This window comes from Sabethes cyaneus, chromosome 3, assembly GCF_943734655.1.
Source record: "Sabethes cyaneus chromosome 3, idSabCyanKW18_F2, whole genome shotgun sequence".
NCBI classification, from domain to species: domain Eukaryota; kingdom Metazoa; phylum Arthropoda; class Insecta; order Diptera; family Culicidae; genus Sabethes; species Sabethes cyaneus.
In genome coordinates, this window is record NC_071355.1 from 97,903,916 (window position 1) to 97,925,438 (window position 21,523).

Below are 21,523 nucleotides of genomic sequence, written 5' to 3' on the forward strand. Positions count from 1 at the left end.
GAATAGGTTTTCGCTTGCTGTTCAGGATTAGCAATACACCGGAAAAGTCTGCAAAAATTGCCAGCGGAATAAACAGCAGTAAATATCTCCAGGAATCAGCAAGTGACTAGTTTCAATATGACTAATAATTCATGTAACATGTAGTGGCCAGCTATCAAAAAATATGAATAAAGTGCATGCTGGAAGAGGAACAGAAAACCACTTTCTTAGCGCCATCGAAGAACATATTAAAAACAAAACCATGCTTGCTCTGGATGAAATTGATTAACTAGCTCCTGGTAAGCCATATTAAAACATTTTCGAATGGCCAGCCAAACGTAACTCGAAGCTTATATTTGTGATGTGGTTGATGCTCTCGATCTGAGTGATTGGTTGCTGTCCCAAATCCAAGCCCGATGCGAACTCAGACCACACATGATTCAATTTCTGCAAAACAAACCTGAGCAAATGCTACTTATCGATTCACTATTGTGAATTCGTAAAGTTGGTAAAAGCAAACATATTACGGTCGGAAAACTACAAGCCTACAAAACGGTTTGCTCCAAACAGAAACTGCTCTCGATTGATCGAACTGAATTTTTGAATCTCTGCTCACTGGTTGAAACGTGTGGGGTTCTACGAATATAAGCTGAAAAAAGAGTTCCGTTTAAACCGAGTCTAACTGCAATGGGATAAAGACGAGATACAGAACTTACTCAAGCAATTGATTGTTAGCATTCTCACTGATACAAATTGCGTAGGAAAATGATTCAACAAGCTGACCATACTTGCGTTATTTATGTTTACAATATCACGACTTTAACAGCAAGCATTTGTAGAATAAACGAGAGTGTTATAACAAGTAGGTTATTCGCTTCTATTCATTACTAACTTTTCAATCACGTTCCTTGAAAAAGAATGATTTTGGTGAACTTTTGTCTGTTCGATGCTTTAAATTGGATGATTTGTTTGCAGTAAGTACTAAAACGCAGATCGTAAAACGTGCGTATCGTGAGGTCTAATAGAGTTAAACTTTGTGATTCCCCACACTTTTGAGACCAGTATTGCATCGTATCTGGGAACTGAAACATTATGCAATCAGTCACGTAATTTACCAAGGGCCAATACAATTTTTCGATATTGGTTTGTTGATTTACGACCAGGCGCTGCAAAAATTTATCTCATAAAATTGTTTATCGACAAATACATACACAAGCTACAAGCATTTACCTTAAATTGGTATTCTGTTAATCTGCATATAAAAAACACAGTGCGGTAAAGCTGTTCGGCATCATCGCTCAACTGCTCATACATTTTAGTTTTGCTCAGTATTTTTAGGACATTGTTTGAATATTCCGATATTGCGGCAGCAGAAAACTTATCGACAGTTGAAGGTAAATCAAACGTGTTATTGAAGTCTGTGCAGTTTGCGAAACTACTTGTCCGAACATCGTTTGACATCAGGAGTCTTTTATAAGCCGCTTTAAGTTGACCTGCATTAGGGTTGTTATTACACCCCGATTTACTGCGGATGGCACCGAAGAACATTTCAATGTGATCCTGACAGAATCGGTATGTAAAAATTTTCTCTAATGGCGGTTTTTGTATACCTGCTGGATTTTCAACTTCTTTGAAATGCTCATTCGAGTTTATTTCGCAGTAATCTGCATACAGTTGACGGAAACTCTCAATTCCTACAAGGAACCCTAAAAATCCAGTTTTGTTCTTTGATTCCAGAATTGGAGTTCCGTCTTCGAGCGTGATACTGCGAATGTAATTTTCGGCATATTGGAATGCTTCAACATAGAAATCAAAATTTTTCTCCGATAGTGGCGCTTTAAAGCCAGTATCGGTTTCATGCATGGAATTACCTGAAAAAGTTAAATAAATCATCAGATATGTCGTAGTGATGCAGTAATCAAACACGTTTTTGCCATTTGGTGGTTAGCTGAGAATTTCAAGACGGTTTAGAATTACCTAGGTCGAAGAGGTCGTTGAATATTTCCAAAAACTCTATCGTCCCTTGGCATTCTTTGAACGCTTCAACGCGGGTCTGCAGAAATCTTAGGGCATCTGCTACCGACTGGCTGAGGACCTGCACAGCAAGGATAACCTTCATCTTATTGTTCTCAAAGCGGATATGGTTATCCGTCAGGTTGCAAGCTATGCGAAGTCCTTTCGCGTTTTGCCAGTCGTGCAGTGCCGCAATATGACTCCATTTCGCGGGCCCGCATTGAGTATGCAACGTTCCCTTCGCATGTAGGGTATTGCGAACCAATTTGAGCATATGTACTATATCCAATAGTACATACACGTTGTTTCCGGTAGAGGGATGAGGGAAAGAAGTACGCAATGGAGAAGCTCCAAAATCACAGCCAAGAATGCTTGCTGTGCGGATATTGGTTTGTGTCCCATCGAAGGTAAATGAGATAACAGTAACACCAGATAAATGAAGATTTTCGAGAATGGTAAGAATCAGGTTCTTTTTGGTATCAGCATTCATGGACTCTACCAAAAAGTAGCCGATGGGTATTTTCCACGCTTCATCGACGCCCGTTACCATAAACATTAACGCCTCCCGTGCTGCGGGAACTTCTAGATGATTTGGCACATTGGATGGCACTCCATCAATTTTTTTGGAATGCTTATTCCATAAAATTTGTTGCCTAATGGCCATTTCATCCATCACGAGTGCTACAAGTAGGGGTTTACCTTGTCTTGCATACTCATTCGCCTTCATTTTGAGTGACAGTAACGCCTCTTTAGTGATACCTGGTTCACCTCCGACAGAAACATACCAACGTACTAAAGTTCGGGTAGCAGGTAATTTATTTTTAAACACGCGACGTACATAACGATATGCTTTAGGTGAATAAAAGTGCAATGTAGTTGCAAACGTTCGCAATAGCTGGCTGTAAGGCTGTCTCGGGTTGTGATGCACTAATTCTTTCAACAACGCGTTATTGGTTCCAAAATCCTATAAAATGCAATAAATATAAATATAAAAAGAAACTAGTGACAAAATACGTGCATCCTGTAGTGCATCACTGCTTGACGATGAGATAAGTCCTCTGATCCGCAAATTCGCAAATACATCCTTCATGCTTTTTCTTTTCCGCTGTGATCTTCTTTGCTGCGCATAAAGTGTACGAATTTTTTTTCGATAACATAATAACTTGGCCTTCAACTTCGGAAGTGCAACCACTGCTTCCTCAGGGCTCAAGGAATCGTTAATGTCTCCTGCGTATCGCATGGCTCTAGAAAGTTAATTGAAAATAGTAATATGATGAACTCGTATTTATAGACCGTAAATTTTACTTTTTTCGTTGAACCGGTGCAGACTCCCTTGTGCCATTTTCAACGGTTAACAGGTTCGTAACGGTGCAATTTGCAATAGGATTTATCATTTGAGTTGCCTTCAGTGAACCAGCACTATTATTCAAACCAGAATCGAAACAAACGGGAGATTCTGATGATGATAAATCAGGATCAGGAAGTGGCAACTGTGTTTGAGCTTTCAGATGATTGGCTTCACTGTAAATTGAACTTGATGTTGAGCATTGCGACAGACCGAATAACGAGTCATTGGGATCATTTTCAACTTGTGTCAGTTTGAAATTCATTTGCATATCGTAAGATAGTTTCTGACTAGTCAACTCAATGTTCGACGACTGCGGATCTATCGAATTCATGGGTTGTTCAATCAGCTGGGAATGGTGATCTGTTTCGACTGATGATAAAAATGGTTTAGGCAGCATATTCGAAGTGCTGGATTCACTACTAGAAATGAAAGTCATAGCTATTATTCCTTTTATTTTTATTCTACCAGATATCCGTACTTGTCTTCGCATTGATAACCTGTGAAGACAGATGGAACAGCACTCTTAATCAGTCTGCGTCCACATTTTGTTTCGTAAAAGCAACTTTTTGTGAAATGATCGGAACAAACAAGTGCCGAATGTAAATCACTTTCCGTAAAGTTGACAAACGACCGATTTTCAGCTTTTTGTATTACCCGCAGCCACTGTGCGCGAACGGAAGCATCTTTCGGGAATCTATGTTTTGATAATTTGAAATTTCCACGAACTTTCCCCTCGTGGAAATCATTTCCACAGGACAAAATGAAGCATTTCATGTTTAGTTATTTAACGTTTTAGACGACCAAATATGTAAATTAAATTGAAATATTCGAGATCGATATCGCGTTCAATAAAACTCGATACAACACAGTAAAAGTTTGTTTATTTTGATTTTGTTTTTTTTTTCTTTTTTTTTTCGTGTATAAAGAGTGTGTGAAGCATAAAGAGATGTTGGTTACAAATTCAAGCTCCCGTTTCATACGCCTGGGTGATGCACACACTCTGAAACAAAAACCATGGTATCTCGCACAATTTTGCAGAAAACGCATGCTTTTTGTAAGTACCATGAAAAAGCTATTCAAATTTACCATGATTCTAGTACAAGTAATATGTTCTCAGATAATTTTACCACCTTTTATGGTCATGTCTAGTAATTTTAACTACGATTCTGTTATTTTTGTTATGTATCGGAGTAACGCCGAAAATAACGCATAGTTATTTTGACCAGAACACTGCTTAAGCTAAACAGAAATCTTTTCTGTAAAAATTCACTGGTGTGTCCTCTTAATTTTACCCTCTAATATGGTAACAATTACCATGATTCTTGTTTCAGTGCATAATATCGCTCACGTCGCTCTCATCGAATCGAAACCACGATGTTGAAGTTGAAGTTCTGATTTACCGATGCGACATTGCCCATTATTATTGACAATACGTGACGTGAGACGATCTAAACATTGAATAGCGATGTGTACAATATTTTAGGTTTTAAATATTTAGGAAGAAAAAAGTGCAAACTTTACTGGGTTTTTAATGGATTTCGATAGCCCGGACGTAGAAAAAGACTTTCCTGGATTGTATGCCTCAGAGGGAAGCAGTCGAAGTAAGAAGGATGATAAAGATTGTAAGTGCTTCAAATGTATGTACATGTAATTTATAGTAGGATTTATTTGTTTTGTATTCGATAGTTTCTGAAGCAGAGGCGGAAAAGATTAGTAAAAAAGAACTGCTGATTGGTCGCAGAAAAGATAAAAAAGAGAAAAAAAGTGCTTATGCGACGCTGGAAGGAGAAAGCTCACCGGAGGAGGACTTAGAAACCAAGTAATTACAATTTTCATTTGATATTCGTCATGCAACTACCTTCTGTTAGAGGAGAGAGACTTCGAAATGTTTCCCCCCACAAAACTATAGATACGAATTATAGCGGAGTTTCCACCAATTTAGAGTCCTAGGCAAAAATTATTAGCGTGGTTATTTTCTGCGTCTACCACACATGTTTGCAATTTAGCAATTTGAAACATCAGTTTTTCTTTATTGCCCCCACATTGCACCCCTCCTTGCTTGACAAGCATGTTTTCAATGTATTTAGTAAGTACAGGATAATTATTAAAAAACGAATTTGCGTAGGACTCGTAAAATTGCTGCCAGGTGCAATACTATACAAATTATTTTACGAGGGGAACCTAAGGTACAAGAAATTAGCTCAAAAAGCGTTATTATCTTAAAGTTTTTATCATTTTAATGTACTCATGGTAATTATCTTGTGCACTTTTACGAGCTAATGGCAAAGCGAATATATTTAGAAGTAATTTTGTAAATATAATTTGCAGTACATATCCATCCTCCCCATCAATTCTTCGATGAACTAGTAGAAGAGCTAATAATCATGCATAAATAAAAACATCTTTATATATTCAACATAAGCAAAAAAATGCTGCAAATCAAATAGGTTAAATGATAGCTGAATAACGTATTATTTCAGAAGTCCGTCAAAATCTAAAAAATCAAAGGCGTTCAAATTTCCTTCAAAAAACAAAGAGAAACGAGAGAAATCACGTGAAAAGGAGAAGCCAGAAACAAGTAAGCCGGAAGAGACAAAACCGTCAGAGAAACTAGAGAAAGAAAAAGATAAGGAGAAAAAGAAAGACAAAGATAAAAAAGAGAAAGACAAAAAGGAAAAATCCAAGGAAAAAAAGGAAAAGAAATTAAAGCAGGCAAGCGTTAGTGAGGAAGTGCTTGATCTTGGTGATGTACAACCTATTTTTGGAGTATCGTTGGGTTTAGCCGTAGAACGGAGTAGATGCCATGACACTATAAATCTACCATTGGTGGTTCGTGATTGCATTGATTATTTACAAGAATACGGATTGCAAAGCGATCAAATATATAAAGTCGAAGCAGTGAAAACTAAAATACAACAATTGAAGAAAGCATATAATAGTCGCGAAGGCAGTTGTGTCGATGAATTTGACGTTCCAATTGCTTGTGGTCTGCTAAAATTATTCCTGCGGGAGCTACCGGAACCTATCCTTACTACAGATTTGTCAACGCGTTTCGAAGAAGTAGCTTCACATTCGGAGGTTTCACAACAAGAGCAGGAACTTTTAAGTTTAATAGATCAATTACCTAGCTGTAACCGCACATTGTTGGCATGGATAGTACTTCATCTGGACGCTGTTACTCAGAACGAGTCTTACACAAAAATGAACGCACAGAACACGGCAATGCTGCTTAGCCCGACGTTGCAGATGTCTCATCGACTATTTGTCGCAATACTCTGTCATTGCAACAGCCTCTTTGCTGATACAAAATTGCTCAAGTAAGTATAGATATTTTTACTAAATGAATCTTCAAATGCAACAAATACATCCAGAGAAGCAGTTAAAGATAGAATGGTGTAAATTTTGTTCATACTAACGACCTGTCAATTCTTCAATACTAACTGTATAGTACTCAGGGCTTGTTCGTTAACTTTGACTCAATTTTGATTCATTTGACGATACTAGCCGAGCAATATTTGACAAAGTTGTATATGGAACATTTGTAGAACTAGTTATTTATCATCTTCAATTTTGCTGAATAAAGTTTTGCTGTATCTGTTGTAGTTACGATGCTACAATGCTAGTACGTTATTAGTAACTAAATGAGCATTCAATTAGTCACTAATAAGGTACTAGCATTGTAGCACCGTAAATACAAAAGATACAGTAAAACTTTATTCAGCAAAATTGTAGATAATAACTAGTTCTACAAATGTTCCATATACAATTTTGTCAAATGAATCAACATTGAGTCAAAGTGAATGAACAAGTCCTGATAGTACTGATACATGCTAAATAGTTTTCTAGCTCATTAGTTTAGTATCTCTTATCAAGGTATCATCTTGATGTGCTGGGCTTTATCTTTAACCACTGATACATAAGATGCTGCTTGTCTACTTAATTGCAAGATAAAATGTTCTCCGATAGATCTATAGTAAATATATCGTCACTTGTGCAAATAAAGATAACGCACCTGTTTTTAAGAGACGGTCTCATTTTTGTGCATATGGTAACAAGAATCGTAGTAAAGTTTTCAAATGTCGCTTGGGTAGTATTATTGGCTGCGAGGCTAGAGGCTGTACTTTTATATCATATGAAGCGAATACGGAAATATAATTTGTCCTTGTTATCGAGATTTTTTATAAGGTGGATCAATAATTTGTTGATAGTGTCATATGATAATAAAATGATTGTTTTCTAGGTATGTTCCTCCAATTACCGCATCAAGCCCTAACTTACCAGAAACAGCGGACGAAATTTCTTTGGAATTGAAAAAGCAGGAAAGTTTACTAGCACAGATCCATGCAGAAATGAATGCCGGCTTCGTCACAAAAAAACGTGAAGAACAGCTGTGGGAAGTGCAACGGATAATTACACAACTGAAGGTGCATATCTTATATGCTTATCGGTTAACGTACATATCTATATTTATTTTCCGATTCTTTTGTTTCAGCGTAAGTTACGGGTATTTGAGAAAAAGTCTGATGGCTTGCAAAAAAGCTTGGACGATACGGTTGATGGGGATATTTCCATTGATTTGAACAAAGCAAAATTGTCTTGTTCCGATGATGAATCGTCTATTAAAACTGTTACTGGCGTTTCGACAGAATCAGCTACAAATACTGATGCAAAAAATACCCCTCAGGAAACACCGGAGGATGTGGCTCTGATTGAACAGAAAATTAGTGAAATTGAATCACCAGAGAACGATCAGTCCACACTGTGTGTCACTGGAAGTGCCGATACAGTCAAAGTTAGCGATCAGGTTATTGTTACTGATAATGGATTCATGCTGCTACCGGAAAATCATCCGGATTATTTGACATTAATTCGACTACAACTAGAAAATCAGGAACTTTTAAATTGGAAGGCTCAGCTGCAGGCTCGTATAAATGCAGAAAGAACAGAAATTGTTCGAATGAAACGTTTATTGATTACTGACAATGGCATTACCTACGGGCCCAGCAGCTTAGATTGCGCAGTAAGTGACAATGGAGACTACGAACGTTTAGTTGCGCAGTATGCGAAAGAAAATGCTCTCCTAGAACAGAAACGTCAAATATTGGCAAAGGAAATTTTTGAAGAAAACAAAGCTTTGATTCAGATGCAAGTAGAACTCGCATTGAATCGTTACAAAATATAAAAATAATCAAATGTTTGATTCAATTTCTCTCTGATAGCGTAGTTATATTATTTATGCATTCAATAAATGTGCTATTCCCCAGTATTAAATTGTGTTCTATCTTCGCCCAGACCTAGGGTAAAAGGCAAAATTCAAACTAGTGTTTATTCATTCGAATTACACTCCTCTTTTTTACACGGTGTATTTTTACGATTTTTGAATTGATCCATTATGTCCTAGCGTATGAAATTTCATACCCCGTTTTCAAAACCTATTTACTGCTGAATTTCAAGTTAGCATTATTTATATATCACTTCAAGAGAGATAAGACTTTAATCTGATGTGTGTGTGAGGTAATCTGTCAGTTTTTGTAATGTCATCTGTATTTTCAAAAGTGCAAAGATGTGATAAATGGCGGAAAAAAATTGCAAAAAAATGTATATTTAAAATGCATGAAAATGTCTGCATTTTATGACAAACAATACCCAATACAATACAAATAATACCAAGAAAGGACAATTCTGAAGATTATTGCCAAGAAAAGAAGAGAAGCATACAAAAAATTACTCAACACTAACACCAATACCACCAGAACTTAAGAGAGTCAGTAGAATACGACGAAAATATACCACGCCCTCTCCGGCGAAAAATGAGATTTGGAATCGACCTAGTCTACACCAACCGAAACATCCAGCTCAAAAATAAGTTGGGATCAACTCAAGACCCGATTGAAGAACATAGACAATCCGGGATTTATGAAATCAGTTGCTCACATTGCGAAAAGGTTTACATCGGCCAGACTAGAAGGAATCTGGAAAGACGCACTAAGGAACACTTGGCAGAGGTAACAAAAGCATCAAGAGATGCCGAGAAAGGTCTGAGACACCATTTTAAATCAAAAGTGGCTGAGTCGCTAACCATTGACAACGCAAAAGTAATACACAACTGCTCTGCGTGGAAGATGGATGTAACGGAGAGTTTAGAGAGATGCTCCTCCACTTTACTAAACAAAGACCCTGGAAACGGTTACACTTGGCTTTTTAAATATGTGCCAAAACGCAGACATACAGAGACACACTCAGACGAAACTACTTCTGGTTAAAAACTTCGTTCTCTTTTCTTTCTCAGATGCCATCAGATTCACATCATTCACATAATTCTATTAGGCTTTTTTCAGGTTTTTATTTAATTCTTAGATTTCAAACTCTTGCATAAGACATTATTCAAAACACACCACTAGTTTACCTACACCAACTTTTGTATACCTACACATAGGTTACGTAGTCCTAAGCATCAAATTACACATTGCATCTGTTTACCTATACACTTAATTTATATACCCACACATAGATTACGTAATCTTAAGCTCCTATACAAACGGGTTTTTTTGACGATTTTGAAAATTCATATAATATTTTCGGTGATTTTAAATTACCGCCGTTTCTAAGCGATTTTTGAATTAGCACGATTTTCTTAACACGGAGTCAATCACGGCGTAGTGGTTAGCATTCACGCCTCTTACGCCGAGGACTCGGGTTCAAATCCCAACCCCGCAGAAGTCACGAATGACCTGTTAAAGTGACTATAATCAAACTAACAAACAACAACTTTTGAACACTGGGTTATTTCCAAGATTCGGAAGAAAACGGTGGAATAGATGAAAGGAGTTGTTTGTCTCATCTTCAAAAAGGGCTGATTGCGGCAATTATTACTGCATAACACTGATAAACGTCGCCTATACCATACTTTTCCAGATCAGGCTACGCTGGATGTCACCATTGTTACGTGGGAAAGCATGAGTGCTGGCGACACTGCGAATCAAAATTTCACAATCCGACAGATCTTACAGAAATGTTTTTTTTTTTTTTTTTTTTTTTTTAAATATTTAGTGTGTTTTTATTTACATAAAAGAATATTTACAAATTTTTAGTATTCACAGCTTAAATAGAAGGACATGGCATCAATATCAATTCTATTGCTTACTTCTTTTACAAATGAAATATATAAAATAAATAGTTTCAATATTTTAATTCGATTTGATAGTCCTATATTCTCAAGTGTAGGTCGCAGCAGTTCTTCAAAGGACAATCTTCGCCATCCGCCGAGTATTGTGGTTATTTTCTGCTGTACGAATGCCCATGCAGGTGCTGTGCGAGGGCATTCCGAGAATTTATGTTTAAGTGTTTCAGTCGCAGCATTGCAGTGTAAACAATTTTCTCCATCCGATCGTTGAATGACCCTCATTAACCTTCGGTGCTCCGTCTTCTCGTTAACCAGCATATACAGGTTGCTTCGATGAATCGATGATAGTTTTGTTGTTGTAATATTTGCCCAAATGCGTTTCCAATTCAGACCAGGGGTTTTCCTTTCAACTCGCGGAGTTTCTGTCCGTTCAAGAAAGAAGCGGTGAATCAGATCACTGGATGGATGTTCTCGCATCAGTTGAGGCAGAAGGGGAATTTGTTGGGAAAGTAATTTTAAACAGGGCAGTTCTGTAGGGGGCGGAGAGGGTTGATTTAGTAAGGATTGGTAATAGGGAAGGAAGTTTCTAGTTTGCAAGTGTCGATTAATTAGTAACGCTTTACACTTTAGCGCCGGTAATTGCAGTTTTAATCCGCCGGAGTCTTTGTTGCGTGACATTTGTTCCATTGGAACACGCGCTGGTTGTCCGCGCCATAGGAAGGAGCCCATGGTAGATGTTATTTTTGCCGTGTGAACGCCGTACGGCGGAAGAATTGATGCAACGTACCAAATCTTGGATGTGATAAAAGTATTCAAAAGCACTACTTTTTGTTGCAAGTTAAGATTTCTAAGTGAATGCAGCCACACTTGTTGAGCAAATTTTGTTACCAGAGCATCCCAGTTGATTTTCACCATATCGCGTACTGAATTTGTAAAAACAACTCCCAAAATCTTAACATTTTGAGCTGTTTGCAACCATGGCACGTTTAACGGGTCTCCGTCTATGAGACCGACGTCTACAGCAATCGTTTTATGTAGATTTAGTTTAGCGCCTGCAGCCCGTTCGAAATTCCCAAAAAGTTCATTGATGCGTTCAATTACCTGTGTATTGGTAGCTACCACTGATATATCGTCTGCGTAGGCTACCACCAGGTCGGAGCCGATATGTCGCTCCAACTGTTGCAGGAGCGGATGAAGGTAGATCACAAAGAGGAGCATCGAGAGAGGGTCTCCCTGACGGACCGATCGTTCGATAGAGAAATGTTGTGAGAGATGTCCGTTGACCATCAGCCGAGAACGCGATTGCTCTGCAATTCGTCCGAGCAGTCCAACGAAAGCCGGGTTTATCCCTAATTGTAGCATGGTTCGGTGAAGGAAAGAAAGGGACACTCGATCGAAAGCGTGATCAAGATCGTAGCTTATGAGCTTCCCTTTTTGCTTCCTCGCTATCATCTGTGCAACCCGATCTTTCAGAGAAAGAGTGGCTTCAAAAATTGAGTGACCTTCGTTTGAACATTTTTGCGTATCACTTAGCACTCGATGAGTCTGCATTACAAGTTCAAGTCGCGCTTTAAGGATTCTGCTGAGAATTTTGAAATCAGCATTTAGAAGGCTGATCGGGCGATATCCCCGTGCGGTATTTTCTGTTCCTCTCTTCCGCACTAACACGATCACTCCGTTAGCGAAATCAGAGGGGAGATCCGATGTCAAAGCCTCATTTAATACTAGGTTCAACTCTCGGTGTATGACGTCGAATGTACGTTGGTAGAACTCGATCGGTAGTCCATCGCAGCCTGCTGCCTTTCTCTTTGCCGATGTGCGGATGGATCTTAGTATTTCGGTTGTTGTTATTTCATCCATACAAGCTAAGTTTGCCACATCATTTTCGGGGACAGCTCTCTCGCATTGGAACGAATGCTGTGCTTCGTCGCTTTGCTCTGTCGCTGAGTATAGATCTCTGAAGTATCGAAGGAGATGATTTTCGATTGCTTCAGAAGTGTTTAGAGTCTCGTTGTTATCATCACGCAGCTCTGTGATAACGTTTTTCTTTTTCTGCCTTTCGCCTAACTGAAAAGTACTTATACTTTCACCTGCAATATACGTGTCGTTGATCCGCATAAAATTATGCGAGAATAGTCGCTGGTGAGTGAGCATTTGTGCCTTTACTCGGTTAATGGTGACGAGCATCGCCGGATTTTGGAAGTATCCATCGTATGCCTGCTGAAGCTGACTATATAGTCGTTGGTGTTCTGCATGAAAGGTACTATATGCCTCGCGAGATTTCCATCGGAAGAAAGACTGTATTTTTGGTTTAGCGTAGGATATCCACCACGTCATCCAGTTTGGAAAATATTGTCTTTGTCGGGTCACATATTGCCATCTAATTTGGAATTCCTCGATATTTTCTGCTGTCAGAAGCTGTGGTCGTAGTGACCAATAACCACGACCAGGCTCACGACCGAGGTTAGGAAGGCATACTCGCACAGTCAATGCTTTGTGATTTGTAAAAGAGCAGACATGGGTTGTTGCATTTCGCAGTTGGGCGCAGAGTCCGTTGCTGATGTACATTCGATCAAGCCTGGAGACGGAGTTGTGCGTGATATATGTGGGTGCGGGAGTTGTGGGGTGCAATTTTACCCATACATCGCTGAGTTGCAACTGATGTACGGTGGCTTGTAGAGCAGGGCTGTTATTATTGCCTGACGCGTCACACAGTCGTATAACACAATTGAAGTCGCCAGCTAGTAGCATATTCTCGGTGTTGTGTCGAAGATAGAAGGCTATAGTGTTTTTGAAAAAACGCTCTCTTTCAGCACGCATTGCTGAGCCTGACGGTGCGTATATATTCGCTAATGTTGTATTTCCCACTCGGAGAGCAATAAGGCGGCTATCGAGGCTCTTTTCTACATGGGAAAAATGAATGTATTGCTTGAGGGCTATTGCGGTCCCTCTCTTTGATATATCAACGTTTGTGACGAGGTTGTAGCCGGGAATAGAGAGTTGTGCATCTTCCACTTCTTGCAGAAATATGACGTCGAGTTCCATCGTTCTACAAAAAGTTCGGAGAGCATTGAGTTTTGTTTCGTTGGCGATGTTGTTTATATTAATAGTGGCTATGTTGTAACTGGCAGTCTGATCCATGAGTTAATCCTGATCACCCTCACCGTCACTGCCATCTCGTCGTTTTCTCGTTTGTCGGCGTGTACGAGAGCGTGTGCTACTAGTTGACATTACTGATTGGTCTGTCTCATTGCCATCAGATTTACTAGTGGCTGCTACAGTAGGAACTGTGAGGAACATTTCGGCGCTATCGGTATATTGTTGACTGGAAATATTGGAGAAACAGCTGTTACTGGATGATGATTTTTGTCCTGATATAGGTTTTATAGCTGCAGAGAGTAAAGGAAACTCTTTTTCCGATTGTGTGTCGATCGATATTGTTGTAGATGCTGGAGGTTTCTTTTGTTGAGGTTGATGCTGTTGTTGCTTTTGCTTCTTCGAGGGCGGATACTGTGTATCCGATTGACTCGATAGTGTTGGTTTTGCAACTTGCGGCTTAGCTAGTGGTTTTACGGATACTGCGGCTGGTTGCTTTGTAGCGTCGGCGTAAGATTTTTGCACAAGCAACTTCTTGTTTTGCACGCAGGACACGCCAATATGAACGAATTCTCGACAATGCCGGCAGGTTTGACGCTGACCAAAGTAAGACAGATAAGTCCATTCACCATCAATATGCACCCATGACTCGATATTATATCGCACAATCATTTTTGCAACCCGAACTCCGGTTGAGATGTTTGGAAATTCGTATTTCGGATCAGTACCGCACATCTGCTCACGTACTGAGATTACATCACCGTACGTGGATAAGAATTTAGTTATTGCTTCATCAGATACGTCTTCAGAGAGGTCGAATAATTTGACCTCTACTGCCCCATCTTCCATGGTTATTCTCAGGGGAATCTTCTGACCACCTTCCACTACCACTTCGTGTTTCCCGTCGTGTTCTTCACATATTTTTTGTGCGAGTGCCAGATCGACAACCTTCACAAAGGCACAACCAAGGCTTCGGCTACACTGTATTCTCGTCACTTCACCTTGCTTCAAGCCCAGCACACTTTTTATGAAGGTTTGGACTTTTACAAAGTCTGGCTTTTTGGACATTACCGCATAATCTATGCGGAAAGTATTTTCGCGGCGCGCCATCGCTAGAGCTTTAGTATGCCCGTGGACACACTCCGCGATGATAAACGCGGCAAAACGAAAGAACAAAGCTTTGATCGATTTGCTAAGCTTGGATACTGTGTTAACGCGTCTGCTTGACTCGAGAGTTGAGCAGCTACTGAAATGTTGGTAGTACAAATTACCCACACATCGTACACCTGGCAAAAGTCGGTAGGTTACGGAGGACCGGGCATGTCATAAGGATGCCGAACGACGGTGCGGTGAAAAGGGTTCTCTTGGACAACCACACCGGCAATATGAACAGATTGCGTGCGTGATGACTCGAGTTGAATTCAGACGAGTGCTTGAAACTCCGACTTTATGTTAACAACTACGGCGACGACAATAGTAGCATATAATCATGATCCACCCATAGTTTGCTGTTCCTTCTAATCTTATTGAATTCATTTGTAGTTCCTGGCAATCGTGTAAATTCTAATTGTAGTTATGAAATATTTTTTTACTGTGCTACTGTTACACAGAGTACACACTTAAATAAAAGCACCGAGCTCGGTAAAATTTTGTCGAAATATCAACAGCCGACCGTTCGGTAAAATTTTTTATATTGCCAAACGTTACTAAAGATCCGTAAACGTCGATATTCGCTATGACGGCACCGCACGACCTCTTTTCCACTTACAGAACTGCCCGTAACTGAATGCGTGAAAATTATTTCCGGCATATATTTCTGTCTTTTGCAGTCTTTAACAAATCGCTATTCTGCTTCACGCAAACTCGAAACCAATGCAGGTGTCTCCACTGCGGCGCCGTCAAAGCGAATACATCATCGACATTTTTACCGAACGTTCGGCTGTTTAGATTTCGGCAAAATTTTGCCGAACTTGGTGCTATTTTTTAAGTGTGTATGCCTCAGAATAATCGTAGTAGTTAGTTATGCGCTGGTCAGACCTTTTATGTAAATTCGCTGATTGAATCAGGTGTGACGCGGAATGAAATTTTCGGTTTCTTTACAACTGAATTAAGTTCACAAACGAATACACCCCGCCGCAGTAATTTCTTCGCTGATGCAGTTTACGTTTTCAACTCTTCAACTACCGGCCCACCGACCCTTGAAGTCCAGCCAACTGATTCTTACCGGGCAGACGCTTCTGCCAGTCTGTGATAGCGGGACGCCCAGTAGCCGTCCTGGTTATGCTTCAAAGTCCTTTGTCAGGCATGTTCGAAATCACTGATTTTTTCCTCGTTGGTGATCCGTACTCTGTTTCCATTCCCTCGTCTACTAACACGTACAATCTTCCAGAATTTCATACATATTCTGAAGAAACATATTCACTTCTATTACCAAAATGTGGGTGGTGTGTTCTCTTAGTTATCTGCTCGTATGTGCCGACATTTCCGAAACCAAAACCTAGCTAGACTATCGTTATCGTATTGATCTTCGGGTGACTGCAATGTACATAATAGAGGCCAAACTGCAGGAGGTGGTGTTTCGATTAGGCCATCGTCAGTTCAATGGCTCTATCGTCGAAAACGACAATTGGTTGCCCGCCTTAATCTTTCATACAGCTTCGTTTTATTTGTGCTAAATAAAAACCTAAACAATAACTTACTGTTCGATGTTACGTTAAAGTTGTAACTCGAAAGCTTTTTATATACCTAGATATTTTTTATGCATAGTACTGAGTACAATTAAATGACATTAGTTGATTAGCATAAACATAAGCAGCATAAGCATAGGATACCTAGTCAAATGGCATTAGTTGATTTGTAGAGAAAGTAGGCTCATAACTACATTTCACCTGCAATCAGCATTGTTTTGGCTATACAAAATTGTAAATCAATGCGCTTGGACGTCACATAAACAATAACTCCAGATTGAATTTAATAAAACTTTCGTAACATTCAACTATTTACTACGTCTACACATGAGTACTCGCAGATACAATGTGAAATAAGAGTTTCTTGGGAAGGCCGAGTTTAGTCCTCTGTTGTTTGGACTGTTGTGGGAGTGCGTGCGCATAGGTCGGAGATACAGGCGGAGACATAGAGAGAGGCAGAGAAAAAAAACACATACCTACAAACTATTTGAAATAAGATGTCCATCACATGATATGTTTACTGAAGGCTCACCCCCTAAATATAACGCGATAAAATTGAAATGTATTATTAGTTCTCGGTGTAGTATACACATACAAAATAAAAAAAATTGTCGAGAAAATGTCAATCTTACTGTTCGTGTATCTAAGGATAACTGTCAATATATTCTTATTTTTGCTTATATTTATATTCATTAATAAAGGTGGAGTTAATCCCGGCGTAGTGGTTAGCATTCACGCTTCTCACGCCAAGGACCCGGGTTCAAATCCCAACCCCGCAGAAGTCACGAATGATCCAAGCTGTTAAAGTGACTATAATCAAACCAAAAAAATAGTTGATAAATGTATAGTAAAGAAAGAAGTTTTAAGAATAATATGAACTATTTGTGGACATTGTTATTTGCTAAGTGATTGATTATTTTTAAACAATCGCTTGTATTTATTTGGCATTGGCTTGAATACGCGTAAAATGTTCTATTGAAATATTACTGGTCATATAACATATGTTTGAACTGGAAAGCGATTCGTCGGACACGAATGTTGGCGCTGGAAAACTGCAAACCGGAAATTTTATTACTGATTGACAGCTTAATATTCCTTCAAATTAGGAGCAGAAGCCTCCAACCCTACGGATGGATGTTTCTCATTTCTATTGGACTGAATTATTACAAACTAGCTCTTTATCAAATCTATTAACAATTCATAACGTCTTGTGAACAAGGGTAAGTCGCTTAGAATGCATCTTATTTATGCCAATTTTGTTCACAGTGTGCCTTATTGTATCGGTAAGGTACCGATCACGTCAAACATGTGCTCATTACTTCAGTTTAACAATGTCAAAATTTGGAAAAAGTGTTAAATTGCAACATTTTAAAATTTGGATGTTAAAAAGGTCCGACTTGTGTGCTACAATGTGCCACAAATTGTGCAATGAATATACCGCAATTGTGATCAGCTAAGCGAACTGTGTAAGACATCATTCTTTGCATGGTGCCTAGCACAATCTTCTCAGCGGCTTTCCACTTGCTTGTCACTAAATGATTGTCAAACTAACCATTGTTTTGCTACCATTGCAATTGTGAAGGCCCAGACACATTTGTAGTGTGCGTTGGATATGGTAAGGCCAAATGTGCCAATATCGCTTTTTGTAAAGGGCGCCTTAATTTTAAGTTCAGAAGCACAATATTCGCTGAGAAACATCAATCACCTAGTTATAGCTTTACATCTCGCAAAAAATGATCAGTGTACATATTATCAATCAGGTAGATGTCTTCGAGATTAAAAATAATAATTAAAAATTAGATATTTAGTCCATTTTTATGGAATCAAATCTATCATGTCATAATAATTTTTTATTACATATGTTTCTCTGCCCAACTTACGAGGTTTATTCAAAAAGCATCGCAAATTTTGAATTTTCGCGTGATACGTATGTTTGATTTTACCTCTTTTTAATGTTACCTTAATGTTGGTACTCATTACCCTCACTGATGTTGACAATTTCGGCCATTCTGAATGTTCAGTCAGTTTTTGACTGCTATTGTGCGTGGATGTGGTTTAGCTTGCCTCCGATTTTTGTCTATTCCAAAAACTGGATCAAAAAGTTTGTATAAAATTTTGTGTAAAGCCAGTAAACCCAGTAAACAATTTGGATTGTATATCTCGATTGCAACTGAGAAATACGACATCATATCTGAACGGAAAAATTATATTTCACGGCAGATACGAACCTATAAGCACCAAAGTAGTGGCATATACGTGCGAAAATTTTGACAATTATTCCATTATATACAGCGGTTTTTATAACACGCAATTTAATACTCCTGAACTTATATTATAACTTAATATTTCAATCATCTATACTACTTTATAATGTACAGTCATGAGTTGTATATGAGGACACGCGCGACTGCAAAACAATGTATTGTTCACTTTGTTTTGACATACTCTAATCATTATACAATTCCAATGTAAAATTGACATGTAAACGATTGAATGTGAACTTTCTATTACGATCTTGTGTTATCTGTGTGTTGCATACGGCGAGCTACTTTGGACAGTAGGAACGTTTATCGCTGGTACAAAATGTTCTCAGAGGGCCGAGAAGATGTGACAAAAATTGGTTTTTGCACCAAGATAACGCCTCTGCTCATGCATCATTGCGTGTGCGCGAATTTTTGGCCAAAAGCAACACTTCAATAATGCAACGGCTCGATTGAGGAGATAAAGACAGCATCGAAGAAGGAGCTGAACAAGATCACAAAATGCTTCGAGGATTGGAAAAAACGTTATCACAAGTTAATAATATCTGATGGGGATTAGGCCAATGCAAATATTTTATAAAGTTTTTGTCCTTCCGGTGTTGGGCCATTGGAGTGGGGGGGGGGGGGGGGGGGGGGTTGGTCTCGAAAACAAAACAAAGAGATTTTTTTACTACAAAAACTATTTTCATGCCAACGTAAGAACCGATAACTCAATTTTTTAAATCGAGCAAAAACAATTGTTTTTCGGCATTTTTACTTTAAGTTTAAATGTGAAAACCAAATCTATTCTTGCTTTTAACCTATACGTTATTATTTCCTATGCAAACATCTACGAAAAACCCGATTTAATCCACCTAGTGGTGAAAGGAACCTTTGTTATGCGGTCTTACTTGCTATTTGAGATAGAAATCGACACGTCTTCGGAACATAATTCATCTATTGGTTATCGTTGCATAGTGCGTTGGTTTACATAAAATTTTTGAAAATTGAATAAGTTTACAAAATTTGAACAAAATAGGAACACTTTTAAATTTTGATAGATTCTTTTTTCATAAGTAAGTTCATATGTAAGTTGTTATGAATCTGAGTAAGTGCAAATAAAAGTAAGTTGTAAGAGCAAATCTTATTCTTTAACATATACATTTTCTAGTAAAGGTCTAGTTTATAGGTTTTTGAACTATGCATAGTTTCCTGGAATGCCATTCTATTTGAATCACATCAATAGAGTTTTCTTGAATAATTTTCATCAATTTTTATTAATCTTCGGTTACTCACGCTGTGGTATTTTGTACAACACGTGTAGGGTTTTCAACGCCATATTGTTACAAAGTTACAAATTGTTGTTTAACTAACGTATATTCTTCAACTAACTTATTGTGAGCAAAATGTCATTATTATTCAATGCATTAATAATTTAAATTGTTGGGAAAATGTATGCAGCAAAACTATTGGTAAAATGTTTAAAATGTATCCGTCTACTGGTCGAGTAATTCGAAGTCAAAATTAGGGTATTCTTTTTAATCAAAGTTCTACAGTTCCTAAACAAGCAAACATACAGATATACTATTTTCAGCAAAGTTGTGTATTTTTACTATTTGTACAATTTTGTAGTACATGAAGAAGTCATGCAACAATTAAAAAAGAGCAAAAATAAAAAAAACTGATTTTACATATTCATATACAATAAATAAGATTTTTCTATCTTTGCTGCAGAGATAGAAGGTTACTGTCTTTAGCAAAATTTCTTGTAATAATATGCTCTATAACTTTGCAGAACACATCAGTGTGTTATATTGACACTGAAGAAAAATATTTTTTTTATTTCACTTTTAGGGGGATTAATCAAAATTTAAATTCTACCGAACGATAGAGCTTTCAATTTTAAGAAACTCTTCCAAAACTTCGATAAACCTAAAACTAAGTTTTTCCAGTCAAAACTCTAGTGCACACGTTTTCTTTGGTTTGGGGCTATTTTGCGCGCGAGTAACCGTGTTATAAAAGTTGGCGCGAGTGTTCGAGTGTTAATATCTTTTGACCGGTAAAACCAATTCTTATGAAATTTTGCATGAAACAGGGTTTTTAAGCATAACTTTTAAACTACTTGTTTGTTTCCAATTAAAAATTCCTGAACAATTTAGCTTTAATAAGAGCTTTTATTTGATATTAAGATCGTTGAAATCGGTCATGTAGTTCTGGAGAAACTCGTGTCACGTATTTTTCACATTTTTGCTTATAACTTTTAAACGAAACGTCGTATCACGAAACAACTCAATAGTGATCTACTAGACAATAATACCTTTCAAACAAAAGTAATAGCGAACGATTCGGTTCAGCCATCTCTGAGAAACAGGCGATAGAAAAAATCTTTACATACATACATACACACACACACACACACACAGACATTGCTCAAATCGTCGAACCCTATCGATTGGTATATGTGACTTGGCCCTCCGGGCCTCAGATCAATTTCGTGTTTTCGACCAATTTTTAAACCTTTGTTATAGTATAACAAAGGTAAAAAGATACAAAAAGGTAAAAACGAAAGAAAATTTATTCGGCCGATTTTTGGAAATTTCGTTGCTCGAATTTCCATTTCTGTTTCGTGCTAGAAGCATTAGCTTAACTCGTACACTCATTTTTGAGTTTTCAGGCTGTAGAAACTACATACAATTGATGTTATGAAAAAAAAAATTAACTCATATCCTACAAATTATTTCTTTGCCCCCCGATTTTTCAAGGCAATTTCCAAAGGGGGGGGGGGGGGGGTGGGGGGGGGGGGGGTTGACAAAAACTTTTTAAAATTATTTGCAATGGCCTTACTTTGGAGGGGACGAAATAGATATTCATTAATAAATAAATTATTCCCGAAAAAAAATGCAATTCACGATATTTATTGAACAAACGTCGTACACCATGTGGCCTGATTTTGACAGCATTTTTTCTCTTTACACTAATGCCAATAAAGTACTGTTTTACAAGCAATTAGTACGAAATTTTGAAGAATAATATAACA

The 21,523-nt window shown here is 38.1% G+C and overlaps 1 protein-coding gene across 3 annotated transcripts; it reads left to right on the plus strand.

Annotated features, from left to right (window-relative positions):
* The first annotated feature begins 1,356 nt into the window (after nucleotides 1–1,356).
* LOC128742088 (ralA-binding protein 1) lies at nucleotides 1,357–8,605 on the plus strand. 3 transcript variants are annotated; one of them, XM_053838301.1, is made up of 6 exons: nucleotides 1,357–1,373; nucleotides 4,824–4,962; nucleotides 5,027–5,159; nucleotides 5,821–6,657; nucleotides 7,581–7,764; nucleotides 7,833–8,605. In XM_053838301.1, exons 2-6 carry the CDS (start codon nucleotides 4,872–4,874, stop codon nucleotides 8,520–8,522), a joined length of 1,935 nt encoding a protein of 644 aa, XP_053694276.1. In that variant the 5' UTR covers nucleotides 1,357–1,373; nucleotides 4,824–4,871; the 3' UTR covers nucleotides 8,523–8,605. The 3 variants fall into 3 exon arrangements, with proteins under 3 accessions (XP_053694276.1, XP_053694277.1, XP_053694275.1); XM_053838302.1 differs by lacking the exon at nucleotides 1,357–1,373 and having other exon boundaries at nucleotides 4,699–4,962; nucleotides 5,824–6,657; XM_053838300.1 differs by lacking the exon at nucleotides 1,357–1,373 and having other exon boundaries at nucleotides 4,700–4,962.
* The last annotated feature ends 12,918 nt before the right edge of the window (nucleotides 8,606–21,523 follow it).